Raw genomic sequence first — 22,848 nt, forward strand, 5'->3', positions numbered from 1 at the left:
AGCTGTGGCGATGAGTTGAGCTCATCTGATAAGGATGTGGGGCTGAGTCAGACAAAAAACTTTGAGAACCACTTGTGTCGGCCTAATCTGTGTGAGTAAACTTCTTAAAAGTTTCAAGAAGGCAGCAGGTTGAGTTTATCCAATTTTGAGGCAGCCCTGTCCACCTAACAATGAGGTGTGTGTGTGATCATCCACTGCAAGCTGTCAGATAAACTTACCCCCTAACTGTTGTTGTGCTTATTTGGCCAGCTACATAACACTGACTGCATAGCAGAGTGCGGAGGAGGCAATTGAGTGGGAAATGAGGGATTTATTCACATTTAAAAGGAAGTTCCCCAGAAGAATAATGATATGAGACAACTGTACCAAGGTGATAAAGCTCATGGTAAAAAAAAAGTGTATAATTTGGCACTAATGTAGGTATTGAAAAACAAGCATGTCTAAAAGCATGATGGGCGTTTATTAGTAAGTGACTCAGCGCATATGATGAGCGATGCTGAGATTATCTGCAGACTTTAGGGGAACTCAGCTGAGTTTGTCCAAAACACACAATTTTGCGAAGAATCTGAGAGCTCACTTACTGTTCTGCAGAGCTGTTCAAGCTACAAACTATTTGACTGCATGCTGAGATCATTTCCTAATTTACCTCAAGGCTCCACAGTGCAACTGGCTCTAAATATTCTTGGGTTCAAAGGAGATTCATTGGAAACAAAGTTAGCCAAGGCCTAACTGTTGCCACGGAACTTATCGGTACACCATGCTCTTCAAAAGTATGGCAGAGAGAGAAATACAGAAAACATGGGGCGGGGGGAATCTCTTTATTTACATTTCATCGTACAAAACTTTTTTTGTGTAACCATAAGAAACATGAGTGATTAAGAAATCCCTTTTTATTCAGAGGAATGTTTTGTCATTTCTCAATTCAAAGCACAAACACGGAGGTGTAAATAATCTCTGGCATTGAGTCTCGTGGGCTGCTAACATTCAGACAGTGTGAAAAGGATTATGAACACATGCCACCCACACACACACACACACACACACACACCACCATCACCACCACTACCAAAGAATTTCTCCACTTACAGTAAGAGCTTAGTCATGATTGAGGGCACACGGCCACATTATGGCACGTTATTCAAACTAGATGTTTGTGTGTGTGTGCAGGCAGGGTGAGTAATGTCAGTTTTTTATTTTTTTATTATTTTAATTTGTATTGCCCTATTAACCCTGTACTGTCTTCTTTGATTTTATGGTTTGTAAAGCATTTTGGAGATTGATTTTTACAATAGGCTATATGAATAAAGGCACTATAAAATGAGTGGACTGCTAATTTTTATCCTTGTGTATTACCTTAGACCTTGTTTACTTTTTCTTCAGCCAGCTTCCTGGTTTATTGTAAGCCGATGAGTAAATGACAATTGCATGGAAAGTGCTAAAACAAAAAGAAGAGCAATGGTGTTAGCAAACTAGCTCAGTCTTAGAGACTTATAGAGATATCAACCTAAAGATTGCTAACATTAGCCATCATAATATACAAGTCATACCAGACCAATAAGGCTGTAGCAGCAAAACCCTGAGTGTATAGAATTTGGTAGAGTGTGTTTTATTGCCTATGAATTCAACTTTTCATTTATATAAGTAAGAATATGAAACCTTGTCTTACAAAAGTAAAATAGTCTAACTTTAAATCACAATATAGCAATTTAAGTGAGACGAAGTTCTTGTACTAACTGTGTGTGTGTGTGTGTGTGTGTGTGTGTGTGTGTGTGTGTGTGGTTTAGGTATGTAGTCCCACTTTAAAATAGCCTAAAACTAGCAATTTTGATTCACTTACTTACTCAAAGTAAGGTATCATTTTGTACTAAGAATGTGGTATATCTCCTTTTAAAAGTAAATATAGTCTCACTTTAAATAAATATTGAGCTAGTTTTAGGCAGTTTTATGCAAGCCAATGTTTTTGTATGGTCACTTGTGTTTAGACGTTTAAGATTTGAGAATTTTGGCTGAGGAATTTGTAGAGAAACATGTTCATATTTCTCTAATTATGATATCATTTAGTGCTGTGCAGCAACATAGGTATCATACCAGTACTAGTATCAAAACAGTTCAAATGATAGCCAGCCCTTATTCTCCGTACAAATCCAGCAACAGTGAATTTCCTAAATATTTGAAACGTTCCTGATAGCCACTTTACTCAGTCATCTCAAAGCTTGAAAATCCTTCTAATCCTTCAGCAATTTAGTTTTTGTATAAAGTAACAATCAGTGTATTTCCTATTAAGAATATGTTAATTTGTATATTGAAAATACAGTATATTCCATTTATAACACTGTTTGGGCTTGTAATTTTAAATCTTTGCAAGGGCCTGTTAGTCTCACTGAGTTATACCAGCACTCCTTTCAGCTGCAAATATTCTGTATAACTTATTGTTAAAGACCAGATTGAATGCACAGCAGCCACTGAGAGACCATATCAAGCGGCTCTGTCTGCGACGCTTTTGTCAGCATGTAATCAAGTTGATGGGGTGCAGCAGCATTACAGAGAGCACAGGAGGACAAATAAGCGTGTTTGATTTATAAATACTGTTTGCAGTATTTGACATCAATGTTCATAAATTGTATGAGAGGAAGTGGAGAAGTTGTGGAGAGAGAATTGTTGCCGCTACAGAAATATGAGTTCAGATAAACAGCTGCCTGCAGTTATTGATTTTTAATAAAAAAAAATGAAAAGCATGTTTCCCCAAATTGAATTGTGTTACTATTGTTTCCATTTTAAACACAGTTCTTACATTGTTTGTGTATTGTAAAATAACAAGCCACTGTCCCTCTCACATCATATCACACTTCAGTATTTAGAGGTGGAAAAATAGGATGACTTTTTTTATCCGATCTGTCTCCTATTCCCCCCTCCATCTTCCCTTTCTGGGCGTCTCCATCCATCTATGGCTCTGTCCCACCCTAATTTGTCATAAAACACTGAGAGCTTGTTTATGGGCGCTCAATCTCTCCATTCATCTTTCGCTTCTCGCCCTCCGTCCCTCCATCATCCATCCATCCATCCGGCACTTGTCCTCAAGGCCGAGTCAATGATGACACATCCCCCCCCCCCATCTGTTTCCCCCTAAATCCATCCATCCCCTGTCCCTCTCCGCCCTTCCGCTCCCCTGCACATCCTTCATTTTTCCTCAAAGCCCAGCAGTATTACTGTCTGTTTCAGAGCCGTCTCCTCCACAAACCTCGCGTCCACGTTCTCCTGCTCCTCGAAAGGGTTCAGAGCTGGAACGCAGGAAGAGAAGTTTAGAGAGTGATACAGCTTCTTTTAGGGAATATAACACAAGACACAGCCAAACACTTCCTTCCTTGCTCCTTCGTGATGAGAGGCTGCTGCATTCTGACCAAGCATGCACATAAACACACACAAGCTGTCTTAATCCTCCAAAGGCAGGATACACACACACACGTACACACACACGCGTACACTACCTTGTTCCTCTATATCAGAGAGCATTTTTGCCAGGTAGGTAAGAGGCAGAAACTCAGGTCTGAAGCCTGGCCTCTCTCTGCTGCTGAATGTAAATCCCTGAGGAGGAAGGAAAAGCAAAAACACAACTGTGTATTCTGCAGGCTTTCCGGACATACACAGTCAAGACAAATCTGCAGAAAAAACCTATTACCTTGACTCAATTATTTCCTCTTATGGATCTAAACATTTTAGGCACCCATATATTTTTTACGAATTGCTACTGGCTCTCCATACCAGTCCGCTACCCAATTAGATGACTGAAACTGGCCAATGGCATTGGGTGTATATAGATGCTGTGTTGGCTGTACAACTGGGGCCACTGTTTAAACACATTTAATAAGGTAAGGTAAGGATTCCTTGTCAGAAACCTGTGATAATAGTGGCAAAAGCCCATCACAATTTTCCAGAGCCCGAGGGGATGTCCAATTGACCAATAGCCCAATACACAAACATATCAAATTTAGAAGATTTTAAAAAAGGAGACAAGCACCACCATCTTCACAATTTGAACAGCTGGAATCAGCACATTTTTGTAGCATTTTTAGACAATAATCTTTTGTTTTTTGACTAAATTTGTACAAAATTAATGACATTCCCATTAGCTTTGGCTGTAATATGTGTTTATTGCTAATTAGCAAATGTTAGCATGCTAGCGACACTAAACTAAGATGTTGAACAAGGTAAACAATATACCTACTGAATATTATCATGTTATCATTGTCATTGGGAACATGTTAGCATGCTGATTTAGCATTTAGCGCAAAGCACCACTGTGTCTACTTACAGGGTAAGAGAAGCGCTAGCATGGCTGTAGACTCTTTGGCTTGTTGCTAGATAAATGACTGATCAAATTAAATTTGACATCAAAATGTCTATCAACTAAGTGAGTGACAAACTAACCACTTCAGCGCTACAAACTTCATGTCACACTTTTTTTTCTGGAGGGATTTCATGTATGTCTGAGAGATTTTCCCCATAGTTAGCGAGTGCTAATGAGTTCCTTTATCACCTTGTTTTTGCTGTGTTTCTCCAGCAGAGTCGTGACATAATCCCTGGAGATTGAAGCTGAACTGACAGGATGGTCCCACATATGGTAGATCCTCTGCTCCATAGGCTACACACAGACACACACACACACACACATTTTACAATTTGCATTTTAGGCATGTAGCTAAAAAACCCATCCCTGAAGCATGTGAACATCTGTCCCTTTCCATTTTGCCAACTGGAACTCAAAACCATTATTTAGGAGTTGACTGCTAATGAGGAATTCCAGAGGAATCAAAATGTTCTGTGCACACCACAGTAATAAATATCACGTAATAACCAAACAGAGACAACAGGTGTGGCTGACAATAAGAGAGAATGCAGCTTTTCCTCAGGGCTGCTTTCTGTCCAGCTTCAGACTCGCTGCCAAGTTGATACGGAGCTGCTGGATCCCTTCAAGGGTTGTGTTATTGTCAGAGGTGAGAAGAAACAAGTTGAGATTAATACGTATGTTTTTGCTGAGACAGTGCTCAAACTATTTTGCACAATTGTCTCCTTTTGGTGTCGCCGTTTTTGTTGTTTATTAAGAACACGCAGCCGTTTGAAATGAATGATGATTATTACCTGACTGAACATGTAAAAGGAGTAGGCAATATGGCTCAAATCCTTTTTTACGGTATATGTCTTTTTATATCACAATATAGTCCTCTTTCAATTGAAGTTCAATTGAGAGTGTATTCATAGATAAAATAATCACATGATAATTTATTTAGCTAGAACACTCAAATAAACTCAAAATAATTACAACCTCTCAATAAGAATGCAGCCTTTTAGAAACTTTGAAAAGACATGTGAGAGTTAAACACATATATAATGAGAGTTATGAGGGGTGCTTAGCCAAGATATGAATTTCCAGCAATGGGCCATCTCCTGTTTTCTAGCTCTGTAGGAGTGTGTGTGTGTGTGTGTGTGTGTGTGTGTGTGCTGTACCTGCTAAATCTCTCCTGCCTGCCAAACTCACCCAACAAAGGTCTGACGGGCAGGAAACAGAACAGAGACACTAAACACTCAACATTCCTCTGATCACAATGCGGATGGAACACACACACACACACACACACACACACACACACACACACACACACACACAGCTACAGAAGAAATATACTGTACCCACACAAGAACACGTGGAAGTTACACAAGAGTTAGGGACACACATAATACACACAGACTCGGTAACTACCTACACTACCCCCTCCCCAACACACGCACACACACATAAACACCAGCCAGTTACACAAGTGCTTGGTGATTGGCTTGAGGGGGGCTTGAGGGAGATGAGACCTAAAATAGCTTCAAACTCTTAATTGGACCAGAACGGAAAGTTTGGGGAGAGAACCATTCGAGAAAAGATCAAGACTTCCTTCTCACTAATAGATGGGATTATAATAGCCTCATGCATTGTTTTATACCATCCAGGCTGAGAAATTCTCACCGGCCATGGGCTGCTACATTTCAGCTCTGCCCTCTAAGTTTGTACGCTCGACATCTCACCACGTGGACGGCTGATATTATGCTATGAGATTCTTTTTGGAGTGACTACAGCAGATAGAAAAGGTTGAATAAGCTCCTTTTAATCTTTCCCTGTTAGATAAGCTAATCCAAACGACCCGTGGCCCCGCATACAAACCTTGTGTTTTGGCCCCACACACTCAAACACACACAGAAGTACCTCAGGGAGTCTCTTAAGTATGCTGAACTTCAGTCTCTCGTTGGCATCACTGTTGTCCAAATCTGAACACAAAGAGAGAGAGAGGGGAAAAGAGAGGAGGCATGGTGCTAATTACTCATCTGAAGAAGAATATCACATGGAGGGACAAATAATTCCATGTCACACCTTCTTTCTGTACTTGTATATCTAAGTTAATTACTCAAAATCCTTTCTGAAGGAACCGTGGGATTAAACATCTATTTTCTTTTCCTGGAGACACTGCAGGTAAAACAAATGCAAATCAACAAAATCCCAAATTGCTGTAGCTACAATAACTATTCTTCTTATATGCTCATTTCCATGGATAAAAAAAGCATTAGGGGAATAGCTCACTTATATAGAAAAATGACAATGTTTTGGCAAACAGAGCTTCCCAAGCGCAAGAGGATTCTGAGTCAGTACCACTTTCTTATTCTGGCTGTAAGAAATTTCAGAACGCTGTATTTTTGTGTCACAGTGAGATCCATCAATTCAAAAAGGAAACAGAAGCAGAGAGCCTGTGACATCCTTTGACCTGGCATCTTGCTTCAGCGGCTTCTGGAAGACTCCCAGGAGCTCAAAAGCATTCTGGGATATGCAGTTGGCATACCTCCCGTCTCAGGGTGTATTGTTATAAGGAGCAAAAACCACCTCAACTAACTTCTCAAAATGTAGGTGAGCAGATGATGAGTTTTTCCCAGATTATTAAATTCCTTTCTTAAACTTTTTCCACCAATACAGTCTATAACATTACATTTGTCAGTACACCACTTTGGTCTAGACTGAAATACAACAATTGGATGGATTATCATGAAGTTTTGAACACACATTCATGTCCCCCAGAGAAAGAATCATATTTTCATCATCAGGTCAAAATGTATCCAGTGCTCATAACATATCACTACACATCAGCATGTTAGCTGAAATTAGCATTTAGCTCAAAGCACCACCGTGCAGTAGGTCTACAAGTATCTAGTATGGCTATAGAGTGTTCACTCCTCATCTGAAAATGCCAGCAAGAGCCTAATTGTTGGATATTACATCTACATTTGCAATCAAAACTATTCAATCCCCACTGCAAATCAGGTTTATTGTCAACTATTACAGACTTTCAGCTGTTTGCAATGAACAAATCAAACAAAAGCAACTGAAATAGCGTTTGTTTTCCCAGAATTCAGTTTCAAAATTATTCAACACCCCAAACAGAATCCTTCAGAACAGCACAAATATAATATGCATAACAGGTGTTGCCTCGAGCACACCTGGTGCACACCTGGTGCAACTGGGCTTCGTTGCAGAAGAAGTCCTGGAAGATTTCTACAGTGGCCATCACAGTACCCTGACTTGAACCCAGGGTTTCGACCTGGGTCGGGCAAGTTGATTGGCTAGTCGATGGCCTGTTCGGGCTAGCTGACAGTTGCTCTTTCAACATCGGAAGTCAGCTGCTTCACTGTCTACGTCCTACGCCATTGTAATGGTGTCCTAAAGTTCCCCGTGTCCCCGGGCTGCTCTGTCTCAACTCTCTGCGATTTATGGAGTTTGCTGATGACCAAATAGCGTTTCTAAAGTACCGCGGCCGTTATGTAATTAAGGTTAAGGGTCATAGCTGGTTCAGCCCGGACCGGGAGCTCGGAGAACCAGGGGAGTGTTAGTGTTTACACCTCTACTCAAGCACTTGAAATTTTCAGGCCAGGATCATGGCTAACCTGGAGCCGGTGTTATGCCAAATTTTGCATGCCTGCCGAGAATTGCATGCACCTCCAAACACTGCTTTTAAATGCCATAATATTCTTTGTGTGGTTCATCAATGGCGATAAATGATTCAGGTATATCTTATGAACGTTTAGAGTCGTTAATATGTTTTTACACTTTGTATAAGTAGCATTCCTTAAGATTCAGCAAAAATATGTGGTGATAACCGTATTTGATCAAAGTGTCTGAAAAGGACCTTAAGAGGTGGATACATAATTCGGCAATACATGATGATGTAGGCGGTAGGATTTGCATCCACCTCTTTTCTCAGCAGAAATGACCGGTACCTCCCGCGAGGTGCATGCAATTCTCGGTAGGCAAGCAGAATTAGGCACAACACCTGGCGAGGGGGCAACAAAACCGCGATCAGCAGCCTCCCAGTGAATGTGGAATGAACAGGTCTGAACACAGTCTCTAAGACTAACAGGGAATACAGTACCGTAGTGATTTACAGAGTTTCTTGGTGGACAGATAGCTCTACTTTTTGCTAAACTGCTAACTGAATCTGTAGCTAGTTAGCTCGGTTAAACGTGCAGCTAGCGGTCCTATTAGCTGAGTCAGCCCCGGGGTGCCAAGAGCCAAACCCGCCAACAAAACCACCTCGGCACTGTATTCCCTGTTGTCAAACCGGCCTCCATCGGTCTCGGAGGCTGTGTTCAGTCCCGGTCCAGCTGCAGTTTTAACTCAATGGGAGCTGGAAGTCTGCATGACGGGGTACGGACGGTTACATTCAGTGCTATTGTCTATGTTACTGTAAACGCCAATCAATATCTGCACCAAGTCCTTCCTTGTCTTTGTGATTTTAGATATGTACAAGCAAACAGCACTCTGCTTTCTGTTTACTGGGGAAATTAAATAAAACAATTACATTAAGATATTTAAAATGTTATAAGGAGAAAAGCAATCAGTTATTTATGGTATGAATTCATCATTACAATGCAAATACGATTAATGAAGTAACAAGAAGGCAGTTGCAGTATGAAAACCCAGGAATATTACTGAACTAGACGCCATTGCTCATGAGGAATGGGCCAAGATTCCTCAGGAACGCTGCCAGGAGCTGGTGTCTGGCTATGCATTTCGTTTGCAGCAGGTCATAACAGCAAAAGGATGCTCTACTAAGTACTAAAGATGCTTGCTATGAAGGGGTTGAATAATTTTGAGACTGGAGAAGTCAAAGGTTGCATTTTCAGCTGAACTTGACAATAAACCTGATTTGCAGTGGGTGTTAAATAATTTTGATTGATTGTAACTGTAAATAATTACCAGTATAAAGTCCAATAATAGGACTGGATTACCATTTTGTTTCACTTCATGATTTATGTAAATTGTTGAAAGTATCTGTGATGTGAATGGCATTTCAGAAGCTAGGAACCAGGCTTGGAAAGACTGGTAAGAATGATAAATTCTATATGGGAATATATGTTTGTGTGTGTTTCTAATGAGGCAGAAAGTGCACACCTGCCCTGCCAATTACCCAGGATAATATAGCAAAAATGTAAATAGGTATATACTTATTTGGTTAAAGTGATGCCCTCTCACTTCAAAGTCTCGAAACATTCAATTCTGTCACTTTGAAGTTTAAAACCATTTGGACTCTGTCCTTTAAATAATCTTTTCATCTTTAAGGATCTTTGTTCTCCCCATGAGAAAGAACCATGTAAACTACATCAAGATCAAGAGTAATGAGGAAGCCCAGATATTTTTGTTCTGTTGATCTCAGTGCCAAGTCACAATGTTTGGCCTTTGAACAATGTGCTTTCCGTGGTATGAAATCCAAACCAAGACATACAAACTACACAATATCATTGTCTGTGAGTAATGCACTGAAACCCAATGGTACCTACCTTTAACCTCTGGCCTCTTGTACATACAATGTAAAAAGTATTCAAAAAATGGTTGTTTAAGGATGTTGCTTTTTTCATGTGTTAAACTTTCACATGTAATAACCACTGAAGTCAGATAACTGCAGCATCTGGCCAACATGCTCAACCAGAGGTCACAGCTGTATAGGGTGACCTGGTTTTGCAGGTTCAGTGGTTATTTAGTCTTCAAGAGCAACCATTTACGCTGTTCCACCATGTCTACCAGTAGTCATAGTTTTCAGTCACGTGACATGTGCGGTGACCTGCAGTGTAGTGATTCTAAAGATGCACAAAGCTGTGAAGAGCAAAAACACACAGTCTTGGTTGTTGTAGCCAAATGGCTTTAACTAGCTTTCTCGCAGGTGGTTAGCCTGCGGGGTCGCTGGGGAAACATGTGATTGGCTGAAAGGGCGGGCACTGGTGACTTCATTGTCATCAAAAGTAACATTATGAAATAAAAGTGTCACTGTGAAAATGTAACTTCCAAAAATATATAAATAATATAATCAAGTTGTCCACGTATTTTACACAACGTATTCATATTAGAATGTATTTAATAATGTATTTTATATTTTAACACTTAGGGGCTCCATACTAGAGCTGTTCACCACATTGAACAGCCCTGTAGGTTTAGGGGGTTTCTGGGGTAATTCAGAAAGTAGTCTTTAACAGGTGTGCCCACGACCATTGTGGTAAAGTAAAATATTTCATGCTGAGCAGCTCAAAAAAACATGCAGTCCGGGCTCGACATAAAAGGAGGCTTTTTTATTTGTCGGATTTGCTTCAGTGAAGTCTCATCCTTTCTTCATCGTTCTCCTTCATTCCTCCTCCATGATGACCGTTGACTGCAGCTCCAACGCCTCTTCCTCCCTCTTCTGTAACTCCTCCATCAATAATTGCTCCACGCCAGGAATGCCACTGACCTCAAGCCTCAATCCCTGGTACATTGTTGCTGGTGTGATTATTGCAGTCAGTTGCCTGTTTGGCATTCCTGCTAACATCTGCGTGATCGTAAAACTCAGTAGGCATCTGCACGGGTCCTCCATGCCGCAGCGCCTTTTCTTCAACCTGGCAGTGTCAGACCTCCTCTGCCTGCTCTGCTTGCCTGTTGGTGTGGTTATTTTCTTCAATGGACCACATTTGACACATGAAGTCTGTCAAATTCTGTTTTATTTCTTCTTTTTCTGCATCACCTCCGACTTGAACATTCTGGTGCTTATAAGTATTCAGAGGTACTACCAGGTAAGACACTAACATTCCCACAAGGATTTGTTATTTGTCAGGAAAAGATACAAGAGGCAATAAGCATTAAGTTTGAAACAATTGAAACAAAAGCGGATAAAAATGATAAAACAATGCAATCCTCAAATGGATATATATATCGAAGACCATTCTGTGTAGCACTTTACATCACTGCCAGTGTCCTTCACAAATAAATATCCACAGATCATGAATCATAGAAACTTTAAACTCTGAATTGGGGCTTACATGTTATCAGTGGGTTGTTGTCAGCTCTGATCCTATTTGCTTTTCAAAGCAAACATACATGAGCAATTCTGTAAAGTAGTGACTGTAGAAAGCAATAAGATATCAAACTAAAAATGTCCTTTTCATTTGCCAGGTTCTTCATACCAAAAAGTGGGAGAGCCTGGCCAGAACATGGCAGCGGTTATTTCTGTCCAGTGTGTGGATGCTTGGAGCCCTTGAGGCTCTTCCAGTTGTTTTTTCACTAAAAGAGGTGAACACCAAAAGTGAGCGGACTGAAGGTCCTACCTGCAGGAATCAGAGGATCAAACCGGTGCTAGAAGTGGTCTACATCTTATTTATAGTTTTCAGCCATCTAGTCTTGTTGTCTTTCTACCTGCTACTTGTTAGAGGGGTCAAACGAAATCAAATGCCTGGAAAGAAACAGCCTAGAGTTAATAAACTTTTCATTCGAATAATCGCTGCCTCCCTGGTTGTTGGCTTTTTCCCTCTGATTCTTCGTGTGGTGTATGTGGCTGCCCTTTTCACAGATTCCGAGAAACTGCTTATTGTTAGTCAAAAGCTGACGTTTGTGGAATGTTTTTACTTTTTTAATCACTGTCTAAATCCATTCCTGTATTTCTTTGCCTCTCGGCATCACACAGGAGAAAGCAACAGTAAGAGAAAATTTCACCTCATGTCTTTAAATGACACCATCTAATATGATCCCTGCATTACGCATGCTTTCATATGTTAAACTTCTTCAAATTAGTGTGCTTTGATAAACATAAAAACAATATGCTACACTTGGACTCAACAATGGTTTTGGAAATACTGATCAGTTTTGTGTCTCTAGGACATTTTTGTGTAATTTTCTGTCATTTGTTGCTGCTGCCTCTATATATTATATTATTTTATTTGTAGGCTTATGTGTTTTAGTTGTTACAGCATAATTTATTGTATGACCTCCATTTACAATATGTACTGTTTATTTTAAATTAACTGACTAATGATATTTTCTATATTTTATCATATATTTTGGTCTGGGTCAGAATCCATATGTTGTACAATAATGCTACCATTACTTATTGGTATTAAACAGTGAAACAATGAGTGTTTGATATCCTTGTGTATTTATTAGATTTTTTTCATTTTGTTTTATAGATATAAAACTTTAAGTCTATAACAGCTTAAAGTCAACACTAGCAGCCCTGTGAGGTTATATTTGTGGTGCTTTGAGCTGACAATGTTGACATCCCAACTTTTAGCAGGTACTGTATAATGTTCACCACGTTCACCACGTGCACAACTTGGCATGTAAGCATGTTTAGATTTGGTATTTAACACTAAATACAACGTACAGCTGGGAATGATGGGAATTACATTAGTTTTGTGGGTATTTGGTCATAAACCAAATTATTGGAAAACTTAAACTCTTCATCAGATGGTGGCCCTAGAGGAAAACTCACCGGCACACCAAAGTGCTGAAGGGAACATGAATGTCTGTATCAAATTTCATTGCAATCCATCTAACAGTTGAGACATGTCCCTAAAAACACAAATGTCAACCTTGTGGTGGCACTAGAGAAAAAGTCAGCTGTTTATCTGATACCTGCATCATTAGGATTCATCCTCTGGGGATCATGAATGTCTTTTCAAAATTTCATTTAAAACCATCCATTAGTTGTTGAAAGATTTCAGTCTAGATCAAAGTGGTGGACCAACGTACTGACATTGCCATCAGTAGAAAAATGAATAACCAAGAGGACATTGTACACTGACACCATACATGATCTTTCTTGTAAAACTTCTGAGATACGCAAAGAAAGAGTTAGCAGTGTGTGTGTGTCCGTGTGCGCGTGTGCATACCTGTCATGAGCCGAGACACAAAGGTTTCAGTGAGCTGCAGGACACCGTGGTCAATGTACTGTAGGAAGGTGTGATGAGGGAGGCAACGCACGGCAAACACTGCTAACAGGGTGTGATAGCCTGGAGAGAGACAGAGACAGAAAGGTAGGGCAGATGAAGGAAAAGAAGACATTTAAGCGTTTGATGTTCCTGAAAACAACAAAGGCAAAGAAAAAAAGTCTACAGCCATGCTAGCGGCTACGTGTGGTTGTATTTAGATGCAGTGGTTTGAGCTAAATGTTAATGTCAGCATGCCAACATGCTCAAATTGACAATGCTGATGTGAATGTTTAGCAGGTAATGTTTGCCACACTCACCCTCTTAGCATGTTAGCATGCTAACATTTGGTAATTATCACTAAACATGAGGTTGAGTTGAGGCTGTTGGTAAAGTCATTAATTTTGCAAGTGTTTAGTCACAAACCAAAGTACTGGACAAAGAGCCATTAGCGTGGCTAAAAAATAAATAAATAAAGGCACCTACTGTTAACACAAACGTACACCTGACTGCACAACTTCTGACAACAATGTGTCATACTTTTATTTACCAGGGAAACTGACTCAGTATGCCTGCTGTTTTACAGCTTCACACTCACATTTACATCTGCGGCCTCAGTGTCAAGGATCTGCAGCCTTGCTTCGGGTCATTTCTCATTTCCTTTCTTCTTCACACACACTTTAGGATTATAACCCACAAACTTTTACTCATGAGCGACTAAAATCCTGGGATTGTGTAACAGGGGTTAATGCAGCAAAAATTGTAAAAGGAATTCAAATGATTGAAAATGTATTCACACTACGCTTTACCCATGTCTACACTATGCAAATGTTTAACATATTTTTGGTTACATTAGTGCTGAAGAGCGCGAGTCTGTTGTCCCTTAGTGCAAACACACATTGTTATTCTGGGTGAGCCAGAGACAGACTGGATTATAACAACTGAAAGTGTAGGACTGTGTGTGTGTGTGTGTGGATGGTACCTGGTGGGAGGGGAAGGCAGAGACCCCTCGTGGCTTCCAGGATCCGCAACATGAAATGAAACACGGACCACTCGGCTGGACTGCCCTGCTGTGTGCTGGAACACACACACACACAGAAAAATTTGTATGGGAGTGTTGTGTAACGTGAGCGCACACGTGAAGAGGGGTCATCGACAGTTTTCACATGTGAACACACACAGCGGGGAGTGATTGGGGGTCTGGAGCACACATGCGTGTAGATGAACACACACACACACATTCTGTCAATGCTTTCTGCTTTACATTACATTAGATAGAAACACAACTTTAAATGCAGACACACACGAGGGAGGGCTACTCACAAGCACAAAACACGAGGGCCGAGTTTATGCTTCAGCCAGACTGACTCCAGCATGTGTCTGATGAGCTCCAGCTAAACACACACAAACACACACACACACAGAGACATGCACATGTTAGTGCTTAGGGAAGGAGACGCTCGATTAGATTCAAGTGAAACATTTTCCTCAACATTCCGCTCAAGTCACAGCCCGGGACATTTTGCACAACATAAGAATTTTGTGTAAAACATCTGAAACATGCAATTTCGACATATTTCTGCTCCGATGATGTTTTTTTCGTGGAAATGTACACTTTTATGATCTATGATCAGTTTCCCCACTTCCCTCTTTGTTTTCTCCCACTTCTCATTTCTAATTCCAGTGAACTAGAGCAACGCAATGGATCAGGATGTAAAGACACGTTCCAGCACACACATACACTCGCCCACATCATTTCACCACACATCTGTCAGCATCCGGGGATCATTCAAATGCACCTGACTCGTCCAAAACGTGCCTGCTGCGTACTGGAACACACATACACACTCCTTCTTTCCACAAATCACCACTCTCTCATCTCGTGTGGAATAACAGGAAGGCAATCTGCCCCACTCACATCCTGCACAGCAGTGGGAAAACCTCCTCCAGTGACCTCAGGCTGGGAATTTCAATTAGCTTCACTTATGTAACGGACTTGCCAAAAATAAAAGAGGTGTCAAAGACAAATGCAATAATCAGCTCCTCTGGGCTTTTTACATTTTTTTTATCACAATAGAAAATCATCAAAAATAATCTATTTAGCACATTGTCTATGCTAAATTTTTCATACTGCCTGTCCGCAAGAGGGGGAATGGGTTCCCAAAAACATCAAGGCACATCGGTGATACAGCATCTCTTTACACCATGGTCGTTGAGGTACGTTAAGGTATTTACCTAATTGCTTTTTTTTTTCTTTATTTTTAAGCTTTTATATTAAATGAATGAGGTTGTTTTCTTTCCTCCTCTTTTCTTTACCCCTTATACTGAAGTTATATGTATTTTTTTTTCTGTTCTGTTTCTACTTTAATGTTTCTCTATTTTACCTCTCTTGTTGTCTTTTTCCTTTCTTTATCATTTTATTATTATATTCATTATTATTATTCCCTTTTTAACTTTAAAATGTATTTATTTTCATTTTTAGTTGATGTTCTCATAATTTTAATTACTTTTTATTCATTTGTTGCTTTTTTAAAATTAATTTTTATTATTATTTACCCTTTTTTCCCCCTTGATGGGGATTCTTTTACTTGTATTGTTTATGTGCTGTTTCATGAAAATCCATTTGTCTGTGTGTCATGTGTGTGTGAGATTGTTTAACCCTGGAGGAAAACGGGTGTGTGGTCGATAGACGCTGGTCATGTTTTTAATAACATGGCCACAATAATAACTGCTTTGTAACTTTAAACGAAGACGTGCAGTGTTCTTTTTTTGGGGGGATCCATTTCCTCTCTTGTGGACAGTCGTTACCTTACCGTACCTACCTACCTTCCAGCGTTTTTATTATTTGTTCCATTGAATTTGTCACAGGGATTTATACATTTAGGGGAAATAAATTATTCAAGTTTCATTTCTTTCTTTTCCAACTAACATCTCTTTTGAGATGCTCTGCTCGTTGCTGATGTGGTCCAGGCCCCTGAAGATGAGTAAAAATGATAAAATGTGTAGCTGAGATGAAAAGAAAGGCAAACAACAGGCAAACCAGTGATTTAAAGACACAGATTCGTACGCAGTATTCCCTGTGTGGCTTTCTATTAGAATAAAATCTGGAATCAGCGATTTGTCTTAATGAGCCTCGGCCTGAGAAAGAGACTGGATTTACTTAGTGTGGCTCCCCTGCTGAGACAAAGTTTAATAACCTTGGGTATAGAATAACTTTTCTGCATAATTTAAAATATTTCAACCCATTTCAATTCATTGCATTACTTTTAATATGTATTCCCGCTTTCAGTAATTCATATTCAGCTATTAGCGGGTTGTTCTTTGCTCTGACATTGGCTATGTTATACAAAGGAATGTGTCTCAGTTGTCTGTGGCAATAGCGACGGGAAATAAATAACTATGACAATAATGTGCTGTGGAATTGTAATGTATCATAGCAGAAGTTCCCTGGCTCTTAAAAGCTGTAATCTATTTCACCCCCAACTTCTCCCCTGTGTCAACACAGCCATTAGTCTCAATAAGCACCGACAAGAGGGGGAGATGTTCTTTATTTGTGGAAGGGAAGTCAGCTCTCTGTGAAACAGTACCACCCTCAGTTTTTAAGGCATGAGTCAGCTTGATGTGCAAGCTGATGTGAGATAGTCGACTGCTCTTTAAGTAAAACGTCCCTGAAGGCTGTTTCTTGTGGGTCCTTCCTTGCGTGAGTATGTTTTAATAAGTCCGGCTCCCAGGATGAGAAACTTTTTCACTTTCACTCACAGCTGAATTAATTCAATTGCCACGTTCTGTCTGTCGCAGGGCAATGCCACAATGAGTACAAACACAGCTATTTCCATTAGTTTGGTTTTGAGTCTGAGCCTGTAATACCGAGATGAGCCATCGACCGATCCAGCTGAGAGCACGGAGGGTTTCTTTGGTCTCTTACTCTGTCATTTGCAATTCCATAAAGTCCCAAAACGTGGTGCATCCTGCTTTCTATTCAATTCCAGCCTTACCCTTGGCCTGATTTAATACTGTTGTGTTGATATATGCTGTATGTCTGCTTTCAGCTGCTCTTAGCCGTGAAGGGATTTACCTCTCAGGAATACTAAAAACTGACTTTACAGAACCAAGTACCTCTATAGGGTACTGAGACTGTGAGTGGTTACATCTTTCCACTTGGTTATTCAGATCCAACCTGTCGCCCTTTGTGAGGATATAAAGGGCGTAGGTTTGGTTTTAGAAGTGGGGGGGCACAATGTTACTTCATTATACACACATATACTATTTACACATGCATACATTTATATACATTTAGATCAATCAAGAAATGATAATAACATTGGTTTTGTGCTTTCTATAGCAAGTGCCACAAAAAAAATCCTATCTATTGTTAAAGGAATAGTTCAACATTTATGGAAATGTCCTTTGCTTTCTTATGGAGAGTGAGATGAGAAGATCGATATTAAGGGTCTGTACGTTAATTATAACGCTATAGCCAGCAGAGGGTTAGCTCAGCTTAGTATAGCGAGTCTTCCTCTCTCTGGCTACACGCAACCCCAACAACCTGTAGGGCAGATGTATCCTGGGAGACGAAACCCAGGGTAGAAAATGTGTCTTAAAATCACTCCCTCTTAAAAGGTGACCTGTGGAGTTTTTGACCATTAGGAGTAGTACCGTTATGGATCAATGTTTTTATGTGTTTGTTGCATGTGCACACGGACGACCAGACAAATTACGGCCAATGGTTTCAAGTCATTCCACTGATCAATAGGGGTCAGTATTGCGCAGAGAAACACAGCAGTGCACCAGCAAAGACAGGGAAGAAGAGGACTGCTAGCAAAGAAGCATAGATGTAAACAATGCAAGTTTCAAATTTTTACAAAAACTTTTTTTTTTTTTTTTTTACAAAAAAACCCCCCAGGGACCCTTTGAAAGCTAGAAAAGTCACTGAGTGATTGAGTATACATGTCTTAAACAGAAAACTGATGTTTGTTTTAGAGGACTTACGCAACAACCTAGTGGCCTCTTTTAACTTGAGCGATCCTCTCTGTGAGTGTCACTTAACCTTCCCGAAAAAGGGAAAGGGCAAACATAAAATAAATATAACTTGGAGAATGATGTACCTTTTTAAAAGAAATTGGGCTCAAAGGAATATACAACAACTCTTGGACCTCTCTTTATCTCTCACCAACACACTCACACACACTGTGTACCAACCAGTTTGGCCACGTAGTTGACAACCAGTGAGTCAATCTTCTTCTTCCCGAGTCGAGGCAGTTGTCTGTTGAGATGCTCTCGAAGCTTGTCAACCGTCTGCATTGACAAAAAAACACACACTGATTATTTTCTGTGCATGTGTGTGTTGCTTGGAGTAAAACTTTGTGTTTGTGTGTTTCTAAGCATACTTTGCTGTGCACTCAGCAGGGTCAAATTGAGTTCACCCCGACTATTTCCTCAACTACAGCGACAAAACTGATTTAACCATGGAAAGAAGGGAAGAGGAGAGGAGAGAACTGTGGATGTGAGAGGTGGAAAAGTACAGAAGATGAGTGAAGGTCTGAAAACAGTGCAAATCTGATGGAATGACCTGAAATCCTTCTGTGAGGAAAAGGGAATGAGGACGAGAAATTGGGAAGGAGGTGAGCAGAGGAAAGAAAGTAGTGAAAAGAAAGAAGAGGAAAGAGAGAAAGGGGTAAAAGAATGATGGAAGAAGTGATGTCGGGAATAACCAGAGAAAGACAGGAGGGCTGGACCGTTCTAAGAATAGCTGCAAGACTACTAGAATATAGCCTGAACTCCATTAAACTAAAGCTATCTGCTCTTTAAAAACTATGCTGAGCACAGGGAAACTACAGGATATGAAATTGTCCATCAAACAGTGAACAGTAAAAAAAAAAAAAAAAAAAAAAAAAAAAATAACTTACAGGGACCTTAAGATGCCCCCTTTTTTAAAGTGTCGACTCATCTGAAGCTAACAGGAGTTTCACCTTAAAAAGATGACTATGGAGGGAAAGGGCGTCTGTCAGCATTTCACTATGGATCTTTAGTCCATAGTGAAATGGTCTGTATAACCCATGTTAAAGGAGTCCATCTCCAGGAGCTGTTAAACTGTTGTCAACAATCTAGGATAATCAATGCATCCATCCACTTTGTCTTATTTACTTCTACAGTGGAGAGAAAATACACAGGGTGAAAAAATAAAAATAAAACATGTACATCAAATAGGTGATTTATCTCAAAAGGAAGAATCCAGGCTGCGGCTAATGTGTTTTGTTATTTTTTCTTATGCTTCTCCGCTTTGATTTTGAGTGGCAGGATGTTAACTGCTGTCTTTTTGGAAAGTTAAAGGACTTTCTGCTTTTGAAATATCTGCAATATGACTGAATGAATGACTGGTCCTTTAACTGAATGATTCTTTTGGCTGACAGCATTTTGCAAGGGATGTTTTTCAAGAACTTTCAAGTTCAAACTCAAATACTTTTGAGTGGCCCTTCACTTTAAACTGTCATTTATGGTTGTGCCCCATACGGCAGCCTCTGGATTAAGCTCCATGGCTTTTGTGTTTTTGTTTATTAACGTTGTTTTCTGCCGTCCCTCTCTGGTAACATTTACCAACTGCTTCTCCACATAAGTACTAACTCGGACTTCTGCAGATCTGCAGCCCTCTGTTTCACCAAATCCTGGGTCACCGAGCACATCCCGGACAGTGCACTTCACCTACCGGGATTTAATTTCATCCGCGCGGATTGCAAAAGGGAGCTCACGGGAAAAACAAAGGGAGGTGGAAGGTTGGTGCACAGATGTCACAGTGTTGGAAAAATCCTGCAGCCGTCACTTAGAGACATTATTTATAAACTGTAAACCGTTTTATTCACCGCGGGAGTTTTCCTCGTTTGTCCTGGTCGCTGTTTACATTCCACCTCAGGCCTGTTAGTGAGGCATTACTTCACCTGGCCGACCAGCTAACTAACGTGGAGAAAAAACATCCAGACTCCCTGCTTATTGTTCTTGGAGACTTCAACCGAGCAAACCTCAGCCACCAACTCCCAAAGTACAGACAGCATATTAAGTGTCCCACCAGGGACACTAACACACTGGACCACTGCTACACAACATTAAAGGACATCTATCGCTTTGTTCCCTGTGCAGCCCTGGGACTCTCTGATCACTGTCTGGTTCATCTTATTCCAACATACAGGCATCAACTGAAATCTGCTAAACCTGTTGTTAAGACTGAAAAGATGGACCAACGCGTCAAAGCTGGAGTTACAGGCCTGCTTTGACTGCACTGACTGGTGTGTTTTTGAGGCTGCAGCCACTGATCTGGACGAACTAACTGACACTGTGACATCTTACATCAGTTTTTGTGAGGACATGTGTGTGCCGACTAAAACCTTCCACACATACAACAACCAAAAACCCTGGTTCACAGCAAAACTCAGGCAGCTTCGTCAGACCAAGGAGGAGGCCTTCAAAAGTGGGAACAGAGTCCTGTACAACCAGGCCAGGAACACAATGACTAAGGAGATCAAAGCAAAGAGATGCTACGCTGAAAAGCTAAATAACAGCTTTGCAGCCAACAACCCTGCGTCAGTGTGGAGAGGCCTGCGGACACTCACCAACTACAGGAGACCATCCCCCAACACTAATACTCAACAACTGGCAGACAAGCTGAATGGATTTTATTGTAGGTTTGAAAAGCCCATAGTCACACCTCTCCCCGCTCCAACACCATTTTCAAACAGTCACCTTCTCCCTCTGACACACTGTCACCCCCCTCTCTGACCCCTCACCTGCACTCAAGATCTGTGAAGAGGATGTGAGCCACCTCTTCCAAAGGCAGAAGATCAGGAAGGCTCCTGGCCCCGACGGTGTGTCTCTATCCTGCCTGAAAATCTGTGCAGACCAGCTGGCCTCCATCTTCACACAGAACTTCAACAGATCACTGGAACTGTGTGAAGTTCCCTCCTGCTTCAAATGCTCCACAATCATCCGGGTCCCCAAAAAAACCTCCATCTCTGTACTAAATGACTACAGACCTGTCGCCCTGACATCTGTAGTCATGAAGTCCTTTGAAAGACTGGTGTTGGCCCACTTAAAGGACATTACTGGCCCCTTGCTGGACCCCCTGCATTTTGCCTATAGGGCTAACAGGTCAGTGGATGATGCAGTCAACTTGGGACTGCATTACATCCTGCAACACCTCGACTCTCCAGGGACATATGCAAGGATCCTGTTCGTGGACTTCAGCTCGGCGTTCAAAACCATCATCCCGGACATCCTCAGCATCAAACTCACCCGGCTCATTGTGCCAGCCTCCACCTGTCAGTGGATCACAAACTTCCTGACTCAGCAGGTGAGACTGGGGAACATCACATCCAACACCTGGACTATTACCACTGGCGACCCCCAGGGGTGTATGCTCTCCCCACTGCTCTTCTCCCACTACACCAATGACTGCACCTCAAAAGACCCATCTGTCAAACTCCTGAAGTTTGCTGACGACACAACGGTCATCGGCCTCATACGGAACGTTGATGAGTCGGCCTACAGATGGGAGGTTGATCAGCTGGCTCTCTGGTGCGGCCAGAACAACCTAGAGCTTAACACGCTCAAAACTGTGGAGATGATCGTGGACTTCAGGAGGAGCCCCCCCACTCTGCCCCCCATCACCATACTCAACAGCCCTGTGTCTGCTGTGGAATCTTTCAGGTGTCTGGGATCCACTATATCCCAGGACCTAAAGTGGGAGCCCAACATGGACACCATCATCAAGAAGGCCCAGCAGAGGATGTACTTCCTGCACCAGCTCAGGAAGCTCAACCTGCCTAAGGAGCTGCTGATCCACTTTTACACAGCCATCATCCAGTCTGTCCTCTACACGTCCATCACTGTCTGGTTTGTCCACCAAAAAGAACAGGAGCAGACTACAACGGACAGTCAGGACTGCAGAAAAGATCATCGGTGCCAACCTGTCCTCCATTCAGGACTTATACATTTCCAGAGTCATGAAACGGGCAGGAAACATCACTGCAGATCCATCTCACCCCTGACACAACCTGTTCCAGCTCCTCCCCTCTGGTAGGCGCTACAGAGCACTGTACGCCAAAACCAACAGACTTAGGAACAGTTTCTTCCCACAAGCCATCACTCTGATGAACAGCTGACTTCTGACTCACAGTCAGCTGACTTCTGACTCACAGTGTCAGAAGTCAATTCCTGTGCAATAACCCAGTAACTCTAATCAGCCACCTGTTTTCTGGCTAAAACGTATTATTTATTCACCATTCTCTATTTCAGAGCTGTTCATACTGTTATACTGTCATATTGTAGATACTGTATACCAAATCCACCTATCTGAAGTCATTGCTCCTCAAAAAATAGTTATTTATTCCAGCATCCTTTGCACTATGCTTCATTGCACTATGTACATGTATGCATGTATATGTACCTGTATATCACATCCTCCAACATGTACATACTCCTGCACCCTTTGCACTCTGCTCACTGCACTGCTCACTGTTGTCTACACTGAAGTCTGTGTCTGATTTTATTTTATTTTTATTATTGTGATTTTGTATTTTTGTATGAGTAAGCACATCGTGGATGTACAATCCA

At 41.2% G+C, this 22,848-nt stretch overlaps 2 protein-coding genes across 4 annotated transcripts in view; one reads left to right on the forward strand and one right to left on the reverse strand.

Annotated features, from left to right (window-relative positions):
• Positions 1–803: 803 nt before the first annotated feature.
• LOC123984767 (gamma-secretase activating protein) overlaps positions 804–22,848 on the reverse strand; it is a 40,690-nt gene continuing 18,645 nt past the window's right edge. For 2 of the 3 annotated variants that reach the window (XM_046071880.1, XM_046071879.1), the window contains 8 exons: positions 18,448–18,543; positions 14,572–14,642; positions 14,231–14,325; positions 13,213–13,332; positions 6,245–6,306; positions 4,535–4,639; positions 3,486–3,582; positions 804–3,278 (listed from right to left, as the gene is read on the reverse strand). In XM_046071880.1, coding sequence (XP_045927836.1) covers positions 3,178–3,278; positions 3,486–3,582; positions 4,535–4,639; positions 6,245–6,306; positions 13,213–13,332; positions 14,231–14,325; positions 14,572–14,642; positions 18,448–18,543 — 747 coding nt within the window. In that variant the 3' untranslated portion in view covers positions 804–3,177. Of the gene's footprint in view, positions 3,279–3,485; positions 3,583–4,534; positions 4,640–5,502; positions 5,545–6,244; positions 6,307–13,212; positions 13,333–14,230; positions 14,326–14,571; positions 14,643–18,447; positions 18,544–22,848 lie in introns of those variants that run through there. The other variant, XR_006828522.1, reaches the window with a different exon arrangement.
• LOC123984770 (type-1B angiotensin II receptor-like) lies at positions 10,463–12,385 on the forward strand. Its single transcript, XM_046071885.1, has 2 exons — positions 10,463–11,121; positions 11,501–12,385. Exons 1-2 carry the CDS (start codon positions 10,711–10,713, stop codon positions 12,062–12,064), a joined length of 975 nt encoding a protein of 324 aa, XP_045927841.1. The 5' UTR covers positions 10,463–10,710; the 3' UTR covers positions 12,065–12,385.

This window comes from Micropterus dolomieu, linkage group LG16 (genome assembly GCF_021292245.1).
Source record: "Micropterus dolomieu isolate WLL.071019.BEF.003 ecotype Adirondacks linkage group LG16, ASM2129224v1, whole genome shotgun sequence".
NCBI lineage: Eukaryota > Metazoa > Chordata > Actinopteri > Centrarchiformes > Centrarchidae > Micropterus > Micropterus dolomieu.

Bases quoted from the DNA above. Each gene is read 5' to 3' on its own strand.
- LOC123984770 (XM_046071885.1), top strand. From the start codon at position 10,711: ATGATGACCGTTGACTGCAGCTCCAACGCCTCTTCCTCCCTCTTCTGT. The intron at 11,122-11,500 runs GTAAGACACTAA...TTCATTTGCCAG, and splicing joins GTATTCAGAGGTACTACCAG to GTTCTTCATACCAAAAAGTG.